This window comes from Oncorhynchus clarkii, chromosome 27 (assembly GCF_045791955.1).
Source record: "Oncorhynchus clarkii lewisi isolate Uvic-CL-2024 chromosome 27, UVic_Ocla_1.0, whole genome shotgun sequence".
Classification (NCBI taxonomy): Eukaryota; Metazoa; Chordata; class Actinopteri; order Salmoniformes; family Salmonidae; genus Oncorhynchus; species Oncorhynchus clarkii.
The window spans coordinates 36,226,064-36,250,570 of NC_092173.1; the positions used below are offsets into that span (position 1 = coordinate 36,226,064).

The 24,507-nt window shown below is 50.6% G+C and overlaps 1 protein-coding gene across 2 annotated transcripts; it reads left to right on the forward strand.

Annotated features, from left to right (window-relative positions):
* The first annotated feature begins 573 nt into the window (after nucleotides 1–573).
* LOC139385969 (MRE11 homolog A, double strand break repair nuclease) lies at nucleotides 574–13,341 on the forward strand. Of its 2 annotated transcripts, none has more exons than XM_071131286.1 (19): nucleotides 574–677; nucleotides 1,259–1,388; nucleotides 1,483–1,615; nucleotides 1,690–1,850; nucleotides 2,700–2,787; nucleotides 2,888–3,144; nucleotides 3,778–3,963; nucleotides 4,108–4,279; nucleotides 5,129–5,209; nucleotides 5,615–5,744; nucleotides 5,861–5,961; nucleotides 7,221–7,391; nucleotides 7,732–7,791; nucleotides 7,876–8,086; nucleotides 8,191–8,277; nucleotides 8,392–8,456; nucleotides 12,149–12,234; nucleotides 12,669–12,759; nucleotides 12,834–13,341. In XM_071131286.1, exons 2-19 carry the CDS (start codon nucleotides 1,369–1,371, stop codon nucleotides 12,879–12,881), a joined length of 2,148 nt encoding a protein of 715 aa, XP_070987387.1. In that variant the 5' UTR covers nucleotides 574–677; nucleotides 1,259–1,368; the 3' UTR covers nucleotides 12,882–13,341. The 2 variants fall into 2 exon arrangements, with proteins under 2 accessions (XP_070987387.1, XP_070987388.1); XM_071131287.1 differs by having other exon boundaries at nucleotides 7,876–8,047.
* Nucleotides 13,342–24,507: the final 11,166 nt, after the last annotated feature.

Here is a 24,507-nt window from a genome sequence, read left to right on the forward strand (position 1 = left end):
GAATGTTCTGTTCATAAGTGTGAATTGGACCATTTTCCTGTCCTGCTCAGGATTCAAAATGTAACGAGTACTTTTGGGTATCTGGAGTAAAATGTGTGGAGTAAAAAATACAATATTTTCTTAAGGAATGTAGTGAAGTAGAAGTAAAAGTAGTCAAAAATATAAATAGTAAAGTACAGATACCCAAAAAAAACTACTTACGTAGAACTTTAAAGTGTTTTTACCTAAGACCTTTCCACCACTGCATACTGCGCTCTCACTGTGCTCTCACTGCCCTCTAGTGAGTAGAGAGTATATTCCTACTTTTCTGGGACTGGGTGAAGTCTGACATCATTCTATCCTAATCTCCCATTTGTTCCTAATCTCTCATGTCTCTAAAATAAAACTTCTATGCCGCTATAAAAGCCGATATAGCCGATTTAGGCCTAAAATTGAACATGTCCTACACTGCTCACGCCGGCGCACTACAAATCGAGCGCATCTAACGCCGCTTCATGGAGTTTATTGTCTTCTTTTGGGATTTGCTGTTTTTCTTCGTCAGACATAGTATGGCTACATGCGGAGGCTTCATGTAAAGAAAACTACATTTGCCTCTCGGAAACGACGTTTCCTGTGCTAACTTCCGTAAGGGGAGTTGTTCACATGTACACAATAATCGAGCGCGGGGAGTAGGAGAGGTGCGTGGTTTGTGAAGAGTAGATATCTCCGTGTATAATGGAATTAGCTAGTACTTGATAACATGATATTCACATTGGGGTCAGATATGCCAGTTGTGGTATCATCTAATGCACAGTCATTTCTAAGATTAGACAATTTTACTAGCCGCTTTATACCAGCTAGAGTTAGTTAGCGCGCTAACGTTAGCTAAATGTGCTTTTAATGCGTTGTTTGAGCCTTCATTGGTGCTCTTAGTTAATATGTAACGTTATGCATTAACCTCCGGAAATCCTAACCTTACCTAACTGCTTAGGGGGAAATGCAAAACTGTAGCGTTACCTTAGTCGTTAGATCAGCGTCAAGGCCGGGGAAAATTCAACTTAATCCGTGTATTCAGTCATTTGTCATATTTGATCCAGGAGTCTTTCCTACAGTTAGCCGAGCTGGCTCAGCCTCAGAATCATAGCTATGGGAGATTTGCATTGGCTCACAATGTTGTGGCAAACAGTATGACCTGACCAGGGAAAACTCTGTGCCCCAATTACAGGCTATAAATTAAGGCGACAACCAGACTTTTCTTTCTCACTCTGTCTGTCTGTAGGTGACATCTCCGGAGACTTGTTAACTGTATTGATACAGGTGTTGACATCACTCCCTCTCACTACCTCTGCTGCTGAAGGGTTCTCTGCTCTGGACCTGTTTCCATTCAAGATGACATCAGAGAACACCCTGTATGTAACATCAGAATAATCTGTCTCCTCGTGGTGTAGTTGTCATTGAGGGCATCTGGAGACTCTGGGGTTCTGATTGTGCTTCTGTTGCCAGGGACGATGAGGACACCTTCAAGATCCTGATCGCCACGGATATTCACCTTGGTTACCTGGAGAAAGATGCTGTCCGTGGCAACGACACGTTCAACACCTTCGACGAGATCCTGAAGTGTGCCAAACAGAACCAAGTGTGTGTGTGTACACACACACAGTATAATGTAATTTCTCTCTCCCACACACTCACCTCTGTCTCTGTCCGCAGGTTGACTTCATCCTGTTGGGAGGTGATCTGTTCCATGAGAACAAGCCTTCCAGACGCTGTCTTCACTCCTGCATCTCTCTGCTGAGGAAGTACTGCATGGGAGACACTCCTATCCTCTTCGATGTCCTCAGTGACCAGGCTGTCAACTTCAGCAACAGCAAGTCAGTCTGTGTGTTAGCCCTGAGGTGGCGACGTTAGCCCTGAGGTGGCGACGCTAGCCCTGAGGTGGCGACGTTAGCCCTGAGGTGGCGACGTTAGCCCCGAGGTGGCGACGTTAGCCCCGAGGTGGCGACGCTAGTCCCGAGGTGGCGACGCTAGCCCCGAGGTGGCGACGCTAGCCCCGAGGTGGCGACGCTAGCCCCGAGGTGGCGACGCTAGCCCCGAGGTGGCGACGCTAGCCCCGAGGTGGCGACGCTAGCCCCGAGGTGGCGACGCTAGCCCCGAGGTGGCGACGCTAGCCCCGAGGTGGCGACGCTAGCCCCGAGGTGGCGACGCTAGCCCCGAGGTGGCGACGTTAGCCCCGAGGTGGCGACGCTAGCCCCGAGGTGGCGACGCTAGCCCCGAGGTGGCGACGCTAGCCCTTGCTTGGACAGCATCCTCACACTTTTTTTAAATTGCTGAAAACCTATACATCACCTGTCACAAACGTTGAATAATATTCTAGTTGAACTTACTAGATAAAATATCCACGTATTATTAAAGCTTCCCAAACGTGGGTTGTATGTAAAGTACAGTATGTGTAAAGGTAAAGTACAGTATGTGTAAAGGTAAAGTACAGTATGTGTAAAGGTAAAGTACAGTATGTGTAAAGGTAAAGTACAGTATGTGTAAAGGTAAAGTACAGTATGTGTAAAGGTAAAGTACAGTATGTGTAAAGGTAAAGTACAGTATGTGTAAAGGTAAAGTACAGTATGTGTAAAGGTAAAGTACAGTATGTGTAAAGGTAAAGTACAGTATGTGTAAAGGTAAAGTACAGTATGTGTATCAAATGTTTCTCTGTGTGTTCTCAGGTTTCCATGGGTGAACTACCAGGATGAGAACCTGAACATCTCCATCCCCGTGTTCAGCGTGCACGGTAACCATGACGATCCTACAGGGGTAAGCTCCGTTGCCAAGGTTTCAGTCTTCCATCTTGAACCACATGCGTATATGTCTGTATCTCTATGTGTAACTCTTATCTCTCTCGTCTCCAATCCAGGCGGATGGTCTGTGTGCGTTGGATCTCCTGAGCTCTGCCGGACTTGTCAATCATTTTGGCCGCAGCCAATCAGTAGAGAGGATAGAGATTAGTCCCGTCCTCCTGCAGAAAGGCAGCACTAAGCTAGCCCTGTACGGCATCGGCTCTATTCCTGATGAGCGCCTCTACAGGATGTTTGTTAACAACCAGGTGACCATGCTCCGCCCCAAAGAAGACCAGGACCAATGGTTCAACCTCTTCACCATCCACCAGAACAGGTGTGTGTGTTTATACTGTCTACCAGAACAGGTGTGTGTGTTTATACTGTCCACCAGAACAGGTGTGTGTGTTTATACTGTCCACCAGAACAGGTGTGTGTGTTTATACTGTCCACCAGAACAGGTGTGTGTGTTTATACTGTCCAGTAGAACAGGTGTGTGTGTTTATACTGTCCAGTAGAACAGGTGTGTGTGTTTATACTGTCCAGTAGAACAGGTGTGTGTGTTTATACTGTCCACCAGAACAGGTGTGTGTGTTTATACTGTCCACCAGAACAGGTGTGTGTGTTTATACTGTCCACCAGAACAGGTGTGTGTGTTTATACTGTCCAGTAGAACAGGTGTGTGTGTTTATACTGTCCACCAGAACAGGTGTGTGTGTTTATACTGTCTACCAGAACAGGTGTGTGTGTTTATACTGTCTACCAGAACAGGTGTGTGTGTTTATAATGTCCACCAGAACAGGTATGTGTGTGTGTGTGTGTGTTATACTGTCCACCAGAACAGGTGTGTGTGTTTATACTGTCCAGTAGAACAGGTGTGTGTGTGTATATGCTAAGTGTGTGTGTGTGGTACTGAATGTGTGTGTTTTACAAAAGCCACATCTCTGAGGTGTGCGTGTGTGTGTTGCAGGAGTAAGCATGGGGCCACCAACTACATCCCAGAGCAGTTTCTGGATGACTTTCTGGACCTGGTGGTGTGGGGTCATGAACATGAGTGTCTGATAAACCCCAGAAGGAACGAACAGCGGCTGTTCTATGTCACCCAGCCTGGTAGCTCTGTTGCCACATCACTGTCCCCCGGAGAGGCCGTCAAGAAGTACGCCAACACACACAGACACACACTCTTTTGTATACGCTCAAACAGCACTCGCTGTGTGTGTTTGTCTGCATATTTGTATGCCCTTGTGTGTGTTCCTGTGTCCGTGTGTGTCATTGCCTGCGTGTGTGTGTGTGTGTGCAGGCACATAGGTCTGCTGAGGGTGAAGGGGCGTAAGATGAACCTTCAGAAGATCCCGCTGCACACGGTGCGTCAGTTCTTCATCCAGGACCTGGTCCTCTCAGAGCACCCTGACCTCTTCAACCCTGACATGCCCAAGGTCAACCAGAGGGTAGAGGCCTTCTGCCAGGAGAAGGTGAGCACAAGGTGCTCTTTCTCTCTCGCTCTCTCTTTCTCTGCCTGGCTGTCTGTCCCTCTCTCGCTTTCTCTGCCTGGCTGTCTGTCCCTCTCTCGCTCGCTCTTTCTCTGCCTGGCTGTCTGTCCCTCTCTCGCTTTCTCTGCCTGGCTGTCTGTCCTCTCTCGCTCGCTCTTTCTCTGCCTGGCTGTCTGTCCTCTCTCGCTCGCTCTTTCTCTGTCTGGCTGTCTGTCCCTCTCTCTCTCGCTCGCTCTTTCTCTGCCTGGCTGTCTGTCCCTCTCTCGCTCGCTCTTTCTCTGCCTGGCTGTCTGTCCCTCTCTCGCTCGCTCTTTCTCTGCCTGGCTGTCTGTCCCTCTCTCGCTCGCTCTTTCTCTGCCTGGCTGTCTGTTCCCTCTCTCGCTCTTTCTCTGCCTGGCTGTCTGTCCCGCGCTCTTTCTCTGCCTGGCTGTCTGTCCCTCTCTCGCTCTTTCTCTGCCTGGCTGTCTGTCCCTCTCTCGCTTTCTCTGCCTGGCTGTCTGTCCTCTCTCGCTCGCTCTTTCTCTGTCTGGCTGTCTGTCCCTCTCTCGCTCGCTCTTTCTCTGCCTGGCTGTCTGTCCCTCTCTCGCTCGCTCTTTCTCTGCCTGGCTGTCTGTCCCTCTCTCGCTCGCTCTTTCTCTGCCTGGCTGTCTGTTCCCTCTCTCGCTCTTTCTCTGCCTGGCTGTCTGTCCCGCGCTCTTTCTCTGCCTGGCTGTCTGTCCCTCTCTCGCTCTTTCTCTGCCTGGCTGTCTGTCCCTCTCTCGCTCGCTCTTTCTCTGCCTGGCTGTCTGTCCCTCTCTAGCTCTCCCTGACTCTGTGTGTGTCCGTTCCCAGGTGGAAGCGATGATTGAGGAAGCAGAGCGAGATCGACTAGGAAACCCCCTTACCCCTGAGAAACCCCTCATACGCCTGAGAGTGAGTGAGACACAAGTAACATTTTATACTTGAGCAATAAGGCCAGAGGGGGTGTGGTATATGGTCAATATACCACGGCTGTTCTTATGCACAAGTCCCTGAATGCAGCCCTTAGTCGTGGTATATTGGCCATATACCACAAACCCCTGAGGTGCCTTATTACTATTATAAACTGATTACCTGGTTACCAATGTAATTAGAGCAGTTAAAATAAATGTTTCGTCATACCCGTGGTATACGGTCTGATATACCACGGCTGTTAGCCATTCAGCATTCAGCGCTCAAACCACCCAGATTATAATACACGTTATTCTGTTGAACACTGCAACAGCATCAAGGGTATTTCTCAAGGTACAATTTGAGTATTTGTCACAGTTTAATATTTGTCTCTCTCTCTCTCTCAAGGTGGACTACAGCGGTGGTTTTGAGGCCTTCAATGCCACTCGTTTCAGTCAGAAGTTTGTAGAGCAGGTTGCAAACCCCAAAGACGTTGTTCACTTCATCAGACAGAAGGAGTACAAGGCCAAAGTTAAAGGTCACACACACACACACACACACACACACACCATAATCATAACATTTGACAAGCCTACTTTTTCTGATGTTCAGATCACTCTCCTGTCTCTGTCTGTTTTTTCTGTGTAAGTGTAGGCGAAGAGGGTGTTGACTTTGGGCAGCTCCTGAGTCACTCCTCAACTGAGGGTCTGAGGGTGGAGGATCTCATTAAAGAGTACTTCCTGACAGCAGAAAAGGTACACACACTTCTCCATACCTTGACTGTGTGTTAACATGACGATGTGTGTTAATATGACTGTGAGTGTGTGTTAACATGACTGTGGGTGTGTGTTAACATGACTGTGGGTGTGTGTTAACATGACTGTGGGTGTGTGTTAACATGACTGTGGGTGTGTGTTAACATGACTGTGGGTGTGTGTTAACATGACTGTGGGTGTGTGTTAACATGACTGTGTGTGTGTGTTAACATGACTGTGTGTGTGTGTTAACATGACTGTGTGTGTGTGTTAACATGACTGTGTGTGTGTGTTAACATGACTGTGTGTGTGTGTTAACATGACTGTGTGTGTGTGTTAACATGACTGTGTGTGTGTGTTAACATGACTGTGTGTGTGTGTTAACATGACTGTGTGTGTGTGTTAACATGACTGTGTGTGTGGATGTGTGTTAACATGACTGTGTGTGTGTGTTAACATGACTGTGTGTGTGTGTTAACATGACTGTGTGTGTGTGTTAACATGACTGTGTGTGTGTTAACATGACTGTGTGTGTGTTAACATGACTGTGTGTGTGGATGTGTGTTAACATGACTGTGTGTGTGTGTGTGTGTTAACATGACTGTGTGTGTGTGTTAACATGACTGTGTGTGTGTGTTAACATGACTGTGTGTGTGTGTTAACATGACTGGGTGTGTGTTAACATGACTGTGTGTGTGGATGTGTGTTAACATGACTGTGTGTGTGTGTTAACATGACTGTGTGTGTGGATGTGTGTTAACATGACTGTGTGTGTGGATGTGTGTTAACATGACTGTGTGTGTGTGTTAACATGACTGTGTGTGTGTGTTAACATGACTGTGTGTGTGTTAACATGACTGTGTGTGTGTGTTAACATGACTGTGTGTGTGTGTTAACATGACTGTGTGTGTGTGTTAACATGACTGTGTGTGTGTGTTAACATGACTGTGGGTGTGTGTTAACATGACTGTGGGTGTGAACATGACTGTGTGTGTGGATGTGTGTTAACATGACTGTGGATGTGTGTTAACATGACTGTGTGTGTGTGTTAACATGACTGTGTGTGTGTGTTAACATGACTGTGGGTGTGTGTTAACATGACTGTGGGTGTGTGTTAACGTGACTGTGGGTGTGTGTTAACATGACTGTGTGTGTGGGTGTGTGTTAACATGACTTTGTGTGTGTGTTAACATGACTGTGTGTGTGGATGTGTGTTAACATGACTGTGTGTGTGTGTGTTAACATGACTGTGTGTGTAGACGGTGCAGCTCTCCCTGCTGACGGAGCAGGGCATGGGGAAGGCGGTGCAGGAGTATGTGGACAAGGAGGAGAAGGATGCCATCGAGGAACTGATCAGATACCAGCTGGAGAAAACCCAGAGACACCTGCAGCAGAGAGGAGTACTGACAGAGGAGGAGATTGACCAGGAGGTACAGAGGAGGGGGAGAGGAGGGGGTAGACACCTCCAGCAGAGAGGAGTACTAACAGAGGAGGAGATTGGCCAGGAGGTACAGAGGAGGGGGAGAGGAGGGGGTAGACACCTCCAGCAGAGAGGAGTACTGACATAGGAGGAGATTGACCAGGAGGTACAGAGGAGGGGGTAGTCACCTCCAGCAGAGAGGAGTACTGACAGAGGAGGAGATTGACCATGGGGGGGAGAGGAGGGGGTAGACACCTGCAGCAGAGAGGAGTACTGACTGAGGAGGAGATTGACCAGGAGGTGGAGAGGGGAGAGATGATAGTAACCACAGCAACCTGTTCTCTCCTCAGATTCGCCGTTTCAGAGAATCTAAGAAAAACACTGCAGAGGAGGATGAAGAGGTTCAGGTGGTGAGTCAGGAACACACACACACACACACACACCACACCACACCACATGTATACGTTCATACCAGTACTCTCCTCTCTGTGTAGGCCCTCAACAGAGCTAAAGCTCACCGCATAGAGCGAGGCGAAGACCTGGACCTATCAGATGAGCCTGATGTTTCCATGGATTCGGACGAGGACTCTGCCCCGCCTCCCCCCACCAGGGGCAGGGGGCGGGGGGGGAGGGGGAGGGGCCAAACCACAGCCAGGAGAGGAAGAGGTTTGTTTCTCTCCAAGATCTATTCACTCATGAGAAAGGGTAAATTATATTTATGCATGTATATATTACCGACTGCATTTGTTTGTATGTGTTGTTGGCGTGGGTGCGTTTTGTGTGTGAATGTATTGTGCCTGTGTGTCCAGGTGCAGCAGAGCCAAAGCCAGCAGGGCGGGCCCGTTCTCAGAAGGCCTCGGTGGTCAACCCCACCCAGGGCAGAAACATCATGGATGGTGAGTGGCTGCTGTGTTGTTGTGTTTCTCAAACCTAAGTGTGTGTGTGTATTATTGTACTGATCTACTACTCATCTTCCACCCCTCCCTCTTTCTCCTCCCTCCATCCTGCAGCGTTCCAGGCTGCACCTCAGCGGCCATCGAGAGGGGCGGTGTCGGCTAAATCTTACACAGATGAGGTTAGTCCCTCACACTCCCCATCTCTGCTTGATTTATAGACCTTCTAACTGGATGTGTGTGTTGTACATAATGTTCTTCCTCCATCTCACCTCCATCTTCCTCCATCTCACCTCCATCTTCCTCCATCTCACCTCCATCTTCCTCCATCTCTCCTCCATCTTCCTCCATCTCACCTCCATCTTCCTCCATCTCACCTCCATCTTCCTCCATCTCACCTCCATCTTCCTCCATCTCACCTCCATCTTCCTCCATCTCACCTCCATCTTCCTCCATCTCTCCTCCATCTTCCTCCATCTCACCTCCATCTTCCTCCATCTCACCTCCATCTTCCTCCATCTCACCTCCATCTTCCTCCATCTCACCTCCATCTTCCTCCATCTCACCTCCATCTTCCTCCATCTCACCTCCATCTTCCTCCATCTCACCTCCATCTTCCTCCATCTCTCCTCCCCCCTCCCATCTCTCCTCCCCCCTCCCCTCCTCTCTCATCTCTCCTCCTTCCTCCTCTACCATCTCTCCTCCCTCCTCCTCTACCATCTCTCCTCCCTCCTCCTCTACCATCTCTCCTCCCTCCTCCTCTACCATCTCTCCTCCCTCCTCCTCTACCATCTCTCCTCCCTCCTCCTCTACCATCTCTCCTCCCTCCTCCTCTACCATCTCTCCTCCCTCCTCCTCCCCCATCTCTCTTCCCTCCTCCTCTCCCATCTCTCCTCCCTCCTCCTCTCCCATCTCTCCTCCCTCCTCCTCTACCATCTCTCCTCGCTCCTCCTCTCCCATCTCTCCTCCCTCGTCCTCTCCCATCTCTCCTCCCTCGTCCTCTCCCATCTCTCCTCCCTCGTCCTATCCCATCTCTCCTCCCTCGTCCTCTCCCATCTCTCCTCCCTCGTCCTCTCCCATCTCTCCTCCCTCGTCCTCTCCCATCTCTCCTCCCTCGTCCTATCCCATCTCTCCTCCCTCGTCCTCTCCCATCTCTCCTCCCTCGTCCTCTCCCATCTCTCCTCCCTCGTCCTCTCCCATCTCTCCTCCCTCCTCCTCTACCATCTCTCCTCCCTCCTCCTCCCCCATCTCTCTTCCCTCCTCCTCTCCCATCTCTCCTCCCTCCTCCTCTCCCATCTCTCCTCCCCCCTCCCCTCCTCTACCATCTCTCCTCGCTCCTCCTCTCCCATCTCTCCTCCCTCGTCCTCTCCCATCTCTCCTCCCTCGTCCTCTCCCATCTCTCCTCCCTCGTCCTATCCCATCTCTCCTCCCTCGTCCTCTCCCATCTCTCCTCCCTCGTCCTCTCCCATCTCTCCTCCCTCGTCCTCTCCCATCTCTCCTCCCTCGTCCTCTCCCATCTCTCCTCCCTCGTCCTCTCCCATCTCTCCTCCCCTCTCCCATCTCTCCTCCCCCCTCCCATCTCTCCTCCCTCCCCCCTCCCATCTCTCCCCCCCCCTCTCCCATCTCTCCTCCCTCCTCCTCTCCCATCTCTCCTCCCTCCTCCCTCCTCCTCTCCCATCTCTCCTCCCTCCTCCTCTACCATCTCTCCTCCCTCCTCCTCCCCCATCTCTCCTCCCTCCTCCTCCCCCATCTCTCCTCCCTCCTCCTCCCCCATCTCTCCTCCCTCCTCCTCTCCCATCTCTCCTCCCTCCTCCTCCCCCATCTCTCCTCCCCTCTCCCATCTCTCCTCTCCCCTCCCATCTCTCCTCCCTCCTCCTCTCCCATCTCTCCTCCCTCCTCTACCATCTCTCCTCCCTCCTCCTCTACCATCTCTCCTCCCTCCTCCTCTACCATCTCTCCTCCCTCCTCCTCTCCCATCTCTCCTCCCTCCTCTCCCATCTCTCCTCCCTCCTCCTCCCCCATCTCTCTTCCCTCCTCCTCTCCCATCTCTCCTCCCTCGTCCTCTCCCATCTCTCCTCCCTCCTCCTCTCCCATCTCTCCTCCCTCCTCCTCTCCCATCTCTCCTCCCTCCTCCCCCATCTCTCCTCCCTCCTCCCCCATCTCTCCTCCCTCCTCCTCTCCCATCTCTCCTCCCTCCTCCTCTCCCATCTCTCCTCCCTCCTCCTCTCCCATCTCTCCTCCCTCGTCCTATCCCATCTCTCCTCCCTCGTCCTCTCCCATCTCTCCTCCCTCGTCCTCTCCCATCTCTCCTCCCTCGTCCTCTCCCATCTCTCCTCCCTCGTCCTCTCCCATCTCTCCTCCCTCGTCCTCTCCCATCTCTCCTCCCTCGTCCTCTCCCATCTCTCCTCCCTTGTCCTCTCCCATCTCTCCTCCCTCGTCCTCTCCCATCTCTCCTCCCTCGTCCTCTCCCATCTCTCCTCCCCTCTCCCATCTCTCCTCCCCTCTCCCATCTCTCCTCCCCCCTCCCATCTCTCCTCCCTCCCCCCTCCCATCTCTCCTCCCCCCTCCTCTCCCATCTCTCCTCCCTCCTCCTCTCCCATCTCTCCTCCCTCCTCCCTCCTCCTCTCCCATCTCTCCTCCCTCCTCCTCTACCATCTCTCCTCCCTCCTCCTCCCCCATCTCTCCTCCCTCCTCCTCCCCCATCTCTCCTCCCTCCTCCTCTCCCATCTCTCCTCCCTCCTCCTCCCCCATCTCTCCTCCCCTCTCCCATCTCTCCTCCCCCCCATCTCTCCTCCCTCCTCCTCTCCCATCTCTCCTCCCTCCTCCTCTCCCATCTCTCCTCCCTCCTCCTCTCCCATCTCTCCTCCCTCCTCCTCTCCCATCTCTCCTCCCTCTCCCATCTCACCTCCCTCCTCTTCTCCCATCTCTCCTCCCTCGTCCTCTCCCATCTCTCCTCCCTCGTCCTCTCCCATCTCTCCTCCCTCGTCCTCTCCCATCTCTCCTCCCTCGTCCTCTCCCATCTCTCCTCCCTCGTCCTCTCCCATCTCTCCTCCCCTCTCCCATCTCTCCTCCCCCCTCCCATCTCTCCTCCCTCCCCCCTCCCATCTCTCCCCCCCCCTCTCCCATCTCTCCTCCCTCCTCCTCTCCCATCTCTCCTCCCTCCTCCCTCCTCCTCTCCCATCTCTCCTCCCTCCTCCTCTACCATCTCTCCTCCCTCCTCCTCCCCCATCTCTCCTCCCTCCTCCTCCCCATCTCTCCTCCCCCCTCCTTCCCCATCTCTCCTCCCCCCTCCTCCCCCATCTCTCCTCCCCTCTCTCCTCCCTCCCATCTCTCCTCCCTCCTCCTCCCCCATCTCTCCTCCCCCATCTCTCCTCCCTCGTCCTCTCCCATCTCTCCTCCCCCCTCCCATCTCTCCTCCCCCTCCCATCTCTCCTCCCCTCTCCCATCTCTCCTCCCCTCTCCCATCTCTCCTCCCTCTCCCTTCTCTCCTCCCTCCTCCTCTCCCATCTCTCCTCCCTCCTCCTCTCCCATCTCTCTTCCCTCCTCCTCCCCCATCTCTCCTCCCTCCTCCTCCCCCATCTCTCCTCCCTCCTCCTCTCCTCCCTCCTCCTCTCCCATCTCTCCTCCCTCCTCCTCCCCCATCTCTCCTCCCTCCTCCTCCCCCATCTCTCCTCCCTCCTCCTCCCCCATCTCTCCTCCCTCCTCCTCCCCCATCTCTCCTCCCTCCTCCACCCCCATCTCTCCTCTCTCCTCTCCCTCCTCCTCCCCCATCTCTCCTCCCTCCTCCTCCCCCATCTCTCCTCCCCCCTCCTCCCCCATCTCTCCTCTTCTCTCTCCCTCCCATCTCTCTTCCCTCCTCCTCCCCCATCTCTAGATAACCATTGATGATGATGACTCTGACGATGTTTCCTTTGTGAAGCCTGCATCAAGACCAACACCTGCATCACGACCGACACAGAGGTAGGAAAGTGTGTTTTGGGTAGGATTTGGACATTGATTAGTGATCTGTGTGTATGTGTCTGTTTGTAGAGGGTATTAAAGGGGCAGTGCAGTCATAAACGTGGTTTTCCATGTTTTATATCCAATCAGAATAATGTCCTTTTTAGTGTAAGAGCTGTTTGAAATTTCAGCTTATTTTGCATGGGTGGAGTTTATAGACCAATAACAGCTAGTTTTCAGGTTGCATTTCCCTCCTATTAGGCTCCTCACTCAGACCACTTCTAGCTAAATTCTTTCTTGAAAAATAGCTTTTTAATATGCTGTTTTTGTTTCTTTTTTTTGGACCAGTTTAATGTAAAACAATCACAGTAAGGCACTTAACTTTTGTAATGATTTGATAAGAGTAAAAAAACAGCTGCATTGGACCACTAACGGTTCTGCGTTTTGTGTTCTAGGACCTCCTCCTCTTCCTCCTCCAGTAGGCGGGGCTCCCAGAGTCAGAGCCAATCATACAGAGGAGTGACATTTGATGACGACGATGATGAGGTGTGAGACCTGTGAGACGACTGAAATATGCGTGTTGCAGTGTGTGTCTGTCTAACCTCCCTTCTCTCTCTCAGGAGGACTTTGACCCGTTTAAAGGCTCCAGTAAGAGTGGCCGGCGATAGCTTTAACCCCGCCCCTTTGGACAATGTTCATGTTTCTTATTGGCTAGTGAGCTGTGAATGTATGATTAACTTACCCATAGTTCTTCACACCACTTATGGTCCTGACGATGGACCCCTGGGCTGCCAATACACTGCCTGTTCAGAATAGAGGAAGCATTAGCTGGCTGAACCGGTGTCTAAACTCTTATTTTTCATCCTATAGCTTGTTCTCAATCTTTTTAATTGTGAGATGTCGTACGGTGAGGTCCCAGCCCTATTAGGTTTCCATTCATTCTAACTTCTAGCTGGACTATTCCATACCATCTGAAGACCTGCTTTGACTGTTGATTGGCCGTTCTGAGTTTCTAAAGCGTCATTAGTCAGTTTTGTTTGAGCCCTGTTATTGGTCAGTGTTGGACCCATTTAGTCACCATGGCCACCGTCTGCTTTCAGCAAATTTATTAAATACTTCCTGTTTCTATTTCAGGCGTGTGTTTTACTGTTCCTGTTTGACGCACGTACACACACACACACTCACTTGTTGACATTCACATCCGCTGTGTTAAAACGCACACAAGACGAGCTAAACGGTAAATCTCAATTGTATTCCCTTGATTCCTCAGGTCCTCCGCCCTCGTCTCCTCAAAGCACATTGGAGGGTCCTCCCTCAGATCTTCTCCTCCAATGCGTTTTAAGGAGGAGGCATGGAGAGGACGCAAACATGATAGAGATTTATCTACAGGACAGTGGACAATTTTTTTTTTTTACGATTAAAACGATAACCTTTTATTTTTTTTACCCCCTTTTTCTCCCCAATTTCGTAGTATCCAATTGTTAGTAGTTACTATCTTGTCTCATCGCTACAAATCCCGTACGGGCTCGGTAGAGACGAAGGTTGAATGTCATGCGTCCTCCGATACACAACCCAACCAGCCGCACTGCTTCTTAACACAGCGCGCATCCAACCCGGAAGCCAGCCGCACCAATGTGTCGGAGGAAACACCGTGCACCTGGCCACCTTGGTTAGCGTGCACTGCGCCCAGCTCGCCACAGGAGTCACTAGTGCGAGATGAGACAAGGATATCCCTACCGGCCAAACCTTCCCTAACCAGGACGACGCTAAGCCAATTGTGCGTCGCCCCACGACCCTTCAGGGATATGATTAAAGGGGGTCCTGTACAAATATATCCAAAGTTTAGCCTTTTCTCATTCCCTCCTTGAGTGCAGCACTGACATGACGAGGGATTTTCACACTGGCAGGTTTCTTTCACACTTGTATATACTGTTGTGGGGTAATACCAACCTTAGCCCAGGCTTAGATGGCCATGCTCTGGAGAGGGTATTGGGACTGGCCCAATACAAATTGTTCAACATTTCCCGTGTGAAACGGCTATTTCTGGTATGTGTCATTTAAGTGGAACACGTGAAATCATGGCGGAGACCTTGAGCCAACTTTGTCAGAGCAGTGATAGTTCAAGGAAGGACAAAGGTATGTTTATTTAGAGTTGGCCACTTGAACAGACTAACACATGTCCAGTGTCTGGCCCTACAGTGTACAACACAGGTCAAATAAGGTCAGTGTTGTTTTTTCTGTTTCCGTGGTAACATCTTCTGGTTAGGCCTGGTAGTGAACACGTGGAAGATCTCAACTGCATACTTCTCGTGTCCCCCCGTGTCTTCTCAAAACCCATTGGACGAGAAAGCCAAAGGTCCCTCCCCTCTGACCTTCTCCGATGGGTTTTAAGAAGGAGACGAGAGGGGACGTGAGAAGTATGCAATTGACTTCCCACTGTGTAGGTAGGCAGACGGACATTGTGTGGCCGACCAGACATCAACCAGGAAACCAGTTGGTCCATGGTGGTGTATAGCTGGTATTGCAGTGTGGGAGTAATACAGATCGTTTAGAGTTGTCTGATGTGGGAACCCAAAGATCAGGCACTGCATCCTTCACATCTACACTGTTAGGTTCTATTTTTCAGAGTACAAACTCAACGGACACTATGAAAGCTTTAAACCAAGTTTATTCTTCCCAGAGAGTCAATACAGTTGCATTAGACAAAGGCATGGTTTCACCTGAGGTAGTATACATACCACACTTTGGGTGGAGTCTCCTTATCGCTAAACATTGCATCGTTATTGCTAGGCAGGGAGCTGAGTGATCTGGGCCTTAAACGGTTCCTCCCCTTATCAGTACTGCTACATGGGATTGTGTTCCCCTGCACTCAGCCCCTCCCAAGCTTTATTATGGCACCCCTCATGTCTCATATCTAATGATGATAATACATAAAGCTCAGAATCCAAACCTATCAAATATGTGGACATCCCTTCAAATGAGTGGATTCTGCTATTTCAGTCACACCCGTTGCTGACGGGTGTATAAAAATCGAGCACACAGCCATGCGATCTCCGTAGACAAACATTGGCAGTAGAATGGCTTTTCAATGTGGCACCGCCATAGGATGTCCTGCTAGAGCTGCCCTGGTCAACTGTAAGTGCTATTATTGTGAAGTGGAAACGTTTATGAGCAACAACGGCTCAGCCATGAAGGGGGAGGCCACACAAGCTTACAGAACGGGAACGGCGAGTGCTGAAACGCATAGCTCTTAAAAATCGTCTTGTCCTCAGTTGCAACACTCACTACCAACTTCCAAACTGCCTCTGGATAATGGCACCAGAGGAGATGGCTGCCGTTTTACGGTCTCCTAACCAATTGTGCTATTGTGTTTTTTCGCTTCTAGATATCAGGACAGCGATTACTCACCTCGTACTGGAAGAAGGTTTTTCTTTAACGAGTCGGACGTGAAAGATTTACTTCAGTCACCCGACAAGGCCCACATCCCTGTGATTCGCATGGGGGTGCCTTGTAAGGATCTGATGTCGAGTGGGTAATCTGCCTCTACCTTCAGTACTTTTAGCCAACGTGCAATCATCGGATAACAAAATAGACAAACTACGATCACAAATATCCTACCAACGGGACATTAAAAACGAATATCGCATGTTTCACCGAGTCATGGCTGAACGACGACATGAATTACATACAGCTGGCAGGTTTTACGCTGCTTTGGCAAGATGGAACAGCTGCCTCTGGTAAGACAAGGGGTTTGTAAACAACAGCTGGTGCTCAAAATCTAATAGTATGGAAGTGTCGAGGTTTTGCTCGCCTGAGGTAGAGTATCTCATGATGAGCTGTAGACCACACTATCTACCTAGAGAGTTTTCAACTGTATTTTTCATAGCTGTCAACATACCACCACAGACCGATGCTGGCACCAAGACCACACTCAACCAGCTGTATACCGCCATAAGCAAACAGGAAAACTGTCATCCAGCGGTGGTGCTCCTAGTGGCCGGGGCCTTTAATGCAGAGAAACTTAAATCACTTTTACCTCATTTATGTCAACACGTTAAATGTGCAACCAGAGAGAAAAAAATCCTCTAGATCACCTGTACTCCACACACAGAGATGCATATAAAGCTCTCCCCCACCCTCCATTTAGCAAATCTGACCATAATTCTATCCTCCTGTTTCATGCTAACAAGCAAAAATTAAAGCAGGAAGCACCAGTGACTCGGTCAATAAAAAAGTGGTCTGATGAAACAGATGCTAAACTACAGGACTGTTTTGCTAGCACAGACTGGAACATGTTCCGGGATTCTTCCGATGGCATTGAGGAGTACAACACATCAGTCACTGGCTTCATCAATAAGTGCATTGATGATGTCATTCCCACAGTGACTGTACGTACATATTCCAACCAGAAGCCATGGATTACAGGCAACAACCGCACTGAGCTAAAGGGTAGAGCTGCCACTTTCAAGGAGCGGGACTGTAACCGGGAAACTTAGAGGAAATCCCGCTAAGCCCTGCGACGAACCATCAAACAGGCAAAGTGTCAATACAGGACTAAGATTGAATCGTACTACACCAGCTCCGACCCTCCTCGGATGTGGCAGGGCTGGCAAACTATTACAGACTACAAGGAGAACATGCGCCGACCAACTGGCAAGTGTCTTCACTGTCTCCCTGTCTGAGTCTGTAATACCAACATGTTTCAAGCAGACCACCATAGTCCCTGTGCCCAAGAACACTAAGGTAACCTTCCTAAATGACTACCGAAACGTATCACTCACATCAACATCATTATCCCAGAAAGCCTAGACCCACTCCAATTTGCATACCGCCCCAACAGATCCACAGATGATGCAATCTCTATTGCACTCCACACTGCCTTTTCCCGCCTGGACAAAAGGAACACCTATGTGAGAATGACTATAGCTCAGCGTTCAACACCATAGTGCCGTCAAAGCTCATCACTAAGCTAAGGACCCTGGGACTAAACAACTCCCTCTGCAACTGTATCCTGGACTTCCTGACGGGCCGCCCCCCTCAGATGGTGAGGGTAGGTAACAACACATCCGCTGATCCTCAACACTGGTTTGTAAGACATTTACTTTTTAACATTTTTGTTTATTAACAGATGCTCTTATGCAGAGTGACTTACAGTTAGTGTGTTCATCTTAAGCTAGCTAGGCGAGACAACCACATATCACTGTGGTATCATTTGGTATAGGGTCAAGGGTTGTAGTTACAACTGAAAATCTTTCCAGAGATTAAAGCTATGTTTTCCTGCATCTTCATTGTGTAATCTCTCTCCGCCATGTATGTACAGGCTACTCGGTCTTGCTTCAGAGTAGCTTATAGCCAAAATCCCACCATAGAAACGTGGAGGCAATTACTTTTTATAAAGACTTCCTCATTATGCTTTCTCCTGTACTATTGGTTTTATTTCAACTTCATTGTCTAGCAGCCAAAGGCATTATCATATTATCAACCCGTGATAATGTAGTTGTTGCGTCTTTAAATCCCCTCTCCTTTTACATTTCTAATGGATATTTCCATCTCTGTCCATGGAACCTCTCACATGTGCAGTCGGCATTTTAGAAACGTGTTTTGCCGCAAATTGCATTTCAGAACATATACAAGTAGGCCTACTGACGTGCGTACATTGCCGCGCCTAAAATTTGAGTAAATAATAGTTTACCATAATTTTTTATTAAACATTCCTATCAATCAGCCTTATTAATTGATACAGCGTATACCTCCACTACACTACTTTGATATGTATCAGTGGGGATTAAGAAGTGAGTATACACAATGGCCACTGAAAAATAAGTGGGTATTTGGTGTATACCTGGGTATACCCTCCACTACACCACTGATTGAAAGTAATAGGTATTGTGACTTTACTCACCATGAACAGCCATTAGCGTGTACCTACCAATGTTTTTTACCACTACATCTCCAGATAACACCAGATCATCAGGGTAGGGGCTAGGTCCAGATAACACCAGATCATCAGGGTAGGGGCTAGGTCCAGATAACACCAGATCATCAGGGTAGGGGCTAGGTCCAGATAACACCAGATCATCAGGGTAGGGGCTAGGTCCAGATAACACCAGATCATCAGGGTAGGGGCTAGGTCCAGATAACACCAGATCATCAGGGTAGGGGCTAGGTCCAGTTAACACCAGATCATCAGGGTAGGGGCTAGGCCCAGTTAACACCAGATCATCAGGGTAGGGGCTAGGTCCAGTTAACACCAGATCATCAGGGTAGGGGCTAGGTCCAGTTAACACCAGATCATCAGGGTAGGGGCTAGGCCCAGTTAACACCAGATCATCAGGGTAGGGGCTAGGCCCAGTTAACACCAGATCATCAGGGTAGGGGCTAGGTCCAGTTAACACCAGATCATCAGGGTAGGGGCTAGGTCCAGTTAACACCAGATCATCAGGGTAGGGGCTAGGTCCAGATAACACCAGATCATCAGGGTAGGGGCTAGGTCCAGATAACACCAGATCAGTAGGGTCAGGGTAGGGGCTAGGTCCAGATAACACCAGATCAGTAGGGTCAGGGTAGGGGATAGGTCCAGATAACACCAGATCATCAGGGTAGGGGCTAGGCCCAGATAACACCAGATCAGTAGGGTCAGGGTAGGGGCTAGGTCCAGATAACACCAGATCAGTAGGGTCAGGGTAGGGGCTAGGTCCAGATAACACCAGATCAGTAGGGTCAGGGTAGGGGCTAGGTCCAGATAACACCAGATCAGTAGGGTCAGGGTAGGGGCTAGGTCCAGTTAACACCAGATCATCAGGGTAGGGGCTAGGTCCAGTTAACACCAGATCAGTAGGGTCAGGGTAGGGGCTAGGTCCAGTTAACACCAGATCAGTAGGGTAGGGGCTAGGTCCAGATAACACCAGATCAGTAGGGTCAGGGTAGGGGATAGGTCCAGATAACACCAGATAATCAGGGTAGGGGATAGGTCCAGATAACACCAGATCATCAGGGTCGGGACTAGGTCCAGATAACACCAGATCATCAGGGTAGGGGCTAGGTCCAGTTAACACCAGATCATCAGGGTAGGGGCTAGGTCCAGTTAACACCAGATCATCAGGGTAGGGGCTAGGTCCAGTTAACACCAGATCATCAGGGTAGGGGATAGCTCCAGTTAACACCAGATCATCAGGGTAGGGGCTAGGTCCAGTTAACACCAGATCATCAGGGTAGGGGCTAGGTCCAGTTAACACCAGATCATCAGGGTAGGGGCTAGGTCCAGTTAACACCAGATCATCAGGGTAGGGGCTAGGTCCAGATAACACCAGATCATCAGGGTAGGGGCTAGGTCCAGATAACACCAGATCATCAGGGTAGGGGCTAGGTCCAGTTAACACCAGATCAGTAGGGTCAGGGTAGGGGCTAGGTCCAGATAACACCAGATCATCAGGGTAGGGGCTAGGTCCAGTTAACACCAGATCAGTAGGGTCAGGGTAGGGGATAGGTCCAGATAACACCAGATCATCAGGGTAGGGGCTAGGCCCAGATAACACCAGATCAGTAGGGTCAGGGTAGGGGCTAGGTCCAGATAACACCAGATCAGTAGGGTCAGGGTAGGGGCTAGGTCCAGATAACACCAGATCAGTAGGGTCAGGGTAGGGGCTAGGTCCAGATAACACCAGATCAGTAGGGTCAGGGTAGGGGCTAGGTCCAGATAACACCAGATCAGTAGGGTCAGGGTAGGGGCTAGGTCCAGTTAACACCAGATCAGTAGGGTCAGGGTAGGGGCTAGGTCCAGATAACACTAGATCATCAGGGTAGGGGCTAGGTCCAGATAACACCAGATCAGTAGGGTCAGGGTAGGGGCTAGGTCCAGTTAACACCAGATCATCAGGGTAGGGGCTAGGTCCAGTTAACACCAGATCAGTAGGGTCAGGGTAGGGGCTAGGTCCAGATAACACCAGATCAGTAGGGTCAGGCTAGGTCCAGTTAACACCAGATAATTAGGGTCAGGGTAGGGGCTAGGTCCAGTTAACACCAGATCAGTAGGGTCAGGGTAGGGGCTAGGTCCAGATAACACCAGATCATCAGGGTAGGGGATAGGTCCAGATAACACCAGATCATCAGGGTAGGGGATAGGTCCAGATAACACCAGATCAGTAGGGTAGGGGCTAGGTCCAGATAACACGAGATCAGTAGGGTCAGGGTAGGGGCTAGGTCCAGATAACACCAGATCATCAGGGTAGGGGCTAGGTCCAGATAACACCAGATCATCAGGGTAGGGAATAGGTCCAGATAACACCAGATCATCAGGGTAGGGGCTAGGTCCAGATAACACCAGATCATCAGGGTAGGGGCTAGGTCCAGATAACACCAGATCAGTAGGGTCAGGGTAGGGGCTAGGTCCAGATAACACCAGATCAGTAGGGTCAGGGTAGGGGCTAGGTCCAGATAACACCAGATCAGTAGGGTCAGGGTAGGGGCTAGGTCCAGATAACACCAGATCAGTAGGGTAGGGGATAGGCCCAGTTAACACCAGATCATCAGGGTAGGGGCTAGGTCCAGTTAACACCAGATCAGTAGGGTAGGGGATAGGCCCAGTTAACACCAGATCATCAGGGTAGGGGCTAGGTCCAGTTAACACCAGATCATCAGGGTAGGGGATAGGTCCAGATAACACTAGATCATCAGGGTAGGGAATAGGCCCAGTTAACACCAGATCATCAGGGTAGGGGATAGGTCCAGATAACACTAGATCATCAGGGTAGGGGATAGGTCCAGATAACACCATATAATTAGGGTCAGGGTAGGGGATAGGTCCAGATAACACTAGATCATCAGGGTAGGGGATAGGTCCAGATAACACCATATCAGTAGGGTCAGGGTAGGGGCTAGGTCCAGATAACACTAGATCATCAGGGTAGGGGATAGGTCCAGATAACACCATATCAGTAGGGTCAGGGTAGGGGCTAGGTCCAGTAACACCAGATCAGAAGGGTAGGGGCTAGGTCCAGATAACACCATATCAGTAGGGTCAGGGTAGGGGCTAGGTCCAGTTAACACCAGATCAGTAGGGTCAAGGTAGGGGCTAGGTCCAGTTAACACCAGATCAGAAGGGTCAGGCTAGAGGCTAGGGGCTAGGTCCAGTTAACACCAGATCAGTAGGGTCAGGGTAGGGGCTAGGTCCAGTAACACCAGATCAGTAGGGTCAGGTTAGGGGCTAGGCCCAGTTAACACCAGATCAGTAGGGTCAGGGTAGGGGCTAGGCCCAGTTAACACCAGATCAGTAGGGTCAGGGTAGGGGATAGGCCCAGTTAACACCAGATCAGTAGGTTCAGGGTAGGGGCTAGGTCCAGTTAACACCATATCAGTAGGGTCAGGGTAGAGGCTAGGGGCTAGGTCCAGTTAACACCAGATCAGTAGGGTCAGGCTAGGGGCTAGGCCCAGTTAACACCATATCAGTAGGGTCAGGGTAGAGGCTAGGGGCTAGGTCCAGTAACACCAGATCAGTAGGGTCAGGGTAGAGGCTAGGGGCTAGGCCCAGTTATCACCAGATCAGTAGGGTCAGGGTAGGGGCTAGGCCCAGTTAACACCAGATCAGTAGGGTCAGGCTAGAGGCTAGGGGCTAGGTCCAGTAACACCAGATCAGTAGGGTAGGGGCTAGGTCCAGTTAACACCAGATCAGTAGGGTAGGGGCTAGGTCCAGTAACACCAGATCATCAGGGTAGGGGCTAGGCCCAGTTAACACCAGATCAGTAGGGTCAGGGTAGAGGCTAGGTCCAGTAACACCAGATCAGTAGGGTAGGGGCTAGGTCCAGATAACACCAGATCAGTAGGGTAGGGGCTAGGTCCAGATAACACCAGATCAGTAGGGTAGTGGCTAGGTCCAGATAACACCAGATCAGTAGGGTAGGGGCTAGGTCCAGATAACACCAGATCAGTAGGGTAGGGGCTAGGTCCAGACAACACCAGATCATCAGGGTAGGGACTAGGTCCAGATAACACCAGATCAGTAGGGTAGGGGCTAGGTCCAGTTAACACCAGATCATCAGGGTAGGGACTAGGTCCAGATAACACCAGATCATCAGGGTAGGGGCTAGGTCCAGATAACACCAGATCAGTAGGGTAGGGGCTAGGTCCAGTTAACACCTGATCAGTAGGGTAGGGGATAGGCCCAGTTAACACCAGATCATCAGGGTAGGGGCTAGGTCCAGATAACACGAGATCAGTAGGGTCAGGATAGGGGCTAGGTCCAGATAACACCAGATCAGTAGGGTAGGGGATAGGCCCAGTTAACACCAGATCATCAGGGTTGGGGCTAGGTCCAGATAACACCAGATCAGTAGGGTCAGGGTAGGGGATAGGCCCAGTTTGTGTGTGTGTGTTAATGTGTGTGTGTGTGTGTGTGTGTGTGTGTGTGTGTGTGTTAATGTGTGTGTCGTGTCTCAAAGGTTATTCTTACTTGTGATGATCTAGTTTAGTATCAAATGTTGTGAATCTAAAAACAGCTGTTTAAAGGAATGACCTTGTAGCCTTACAAACCCCACTGAGCATGTGCTGCAGAAACACTTGAAAGGAGACCACATCAGAAAGCTATGTGTAGGTCAGGTAAAAAATGACAATTTAACTGGTGTTAACTGGACCTAGCCCCTACCCTACTGATCTGGTGTTAATTGGACCTAGCCCCTACCCTACTGATCTGGAGTTAACTGGACCTATCCCCTACCCTGACCCTACTGATCTGGTGTTATCTGGACCTAGCCCCTACCCTGACCCTGCTGATCTGGTGTTAACTGGACCTAGCCCCTACCCTGACCCTATTGATCTGTTGTTAACTGGACCTAGCCCCTACCCTATTGATCTGGTGTTAACTGGACCTAGCCCCTACCCTGACCCTACTGATCTGGTGTTAACTGGACCTAGCCCCTACCCTGACCCTACTGATCTGGTGTTAACTGGACCTAGCCCCTACCCTGACCCTACTGATCTGGTGTTAACTGGACCTAGCCCCTCCCCTACTGATCCGGTGTTACCTCGACCTAGCCTCTACCCTACTGATCCGGTGTTACCTCGACCTAGCCCTTACCCTACTTATCTGGTGTTAACTGGACCTAGCCCCTACCCTACTGATCTGGTGTTAACTGGACCTAGCCCCTACCCTGACCCTACTGATCTGGTGTTAACCGGACCTAGCCCCTACCCTGACCCTACTGATCTGGTGTTATCTGGGCCTAGCCCCTACCCTGACCCTACTGATCTGGTGTTAACCGGACCTATCCCCTACCCTGACCCTACTGATCTGGTGTTATCTGGGCCTAGCCCCTACCCTGATGATCTGGTGTTAACCGGACCTAGCCCCTACCCTGACCCTACTGATCTGGTGTTATCTGGGCCTAGCCCCTACCCTACTGATCTGGTGTTATCTGGACCTAGCCCCTACCCTGACCCTACTGATCTGGTGTTATCTGGACCTAGCCCCTACCCTGACCCTACTGATCTGGTGTTATCTGGGCCTAGCCCCTACCCTGACCCTACTGATCTGGTGTTATCTGGGCCTAGCCCCTACCCTGATGATCTGGTGTTAACCGGACCTAGCCCCTACCCTGACCCTACTGATCTGGTGTTATCTGGGCCTAGCCCCTACCCTACTGATCTGGTGTTATCTGGGCCTAGCCCCTACCCTACTGATCTGGTGTTATCTGGACCTAGCCCCTACCCTGACCCTACTGATCTGGTGTTATCTGGACCTAGCCCCTACCCTGACCCTACTGATCTGGTGTTATCTGGGCCTAGCCCCTACCCTGATGATCTGGTGTTATCTGGACCTAGCCCCTACCCTGATGATCTGGTGTTAACTGGACCTAGCCCCTACCCTGATGATCTGGTGTTATCTGGACCTAGCCCCTACCCTGATGATCTGGTGTTATCTGGGCCTAGCCCCTACCCTACTGATCTGGTGTTGTCTGGACCTAGCCCCTACCCTACTGATCTGGTGTTATCTGGGCCTAGCCCCTACCCTACTGATCTGGTGTTATCTGGACCTATCCCCTACCCTGATGATCTGGTGTTATCTGGACCTAGCCCCTACCCTGATGATCTGGTGTTATCTGGACCTAGCCCCTACCCTACTGATCTGGTGTTGTCTGGACCTAGCCCCTACCCTACTGATCTGGTGTTAACTGGACCTAGCCCCTACCCTGACCCTACTGATCTGGTGTTATCTGGACCTATCCCCTACCCTGACCCTACTGATCTGGTGTTATCTGGACCTATCCCCTACCCTGACCCTGATGATCACAATACCTATTACTT

What these genes read in the sequence shown, in the direction of transcription:
- LOC139385969 (XM_071131286.1), top strand. Translation starts at nt 1,369, where the DNA reads ATGACATCAGAGAACACCCT. An exon ending in AGGCCTTCTGCCAGGAGAAG is followed by an intron (nt 4,280 to 5,128) that starts GTGAGCACAAGG and finishes GTCCGTTCCCAG; the next exon opens with GTGGAAGCGATGATTGAGGA. An exon ending in ACTTCCTGACAGCAGAAAAG is followed by an intron (nt 5,962 to 7,220) that starts GTACACACACTT and finishes CTGTGTGTGTAG; the next exon opens with ACGGTGCAGCTCTCCCTGCT.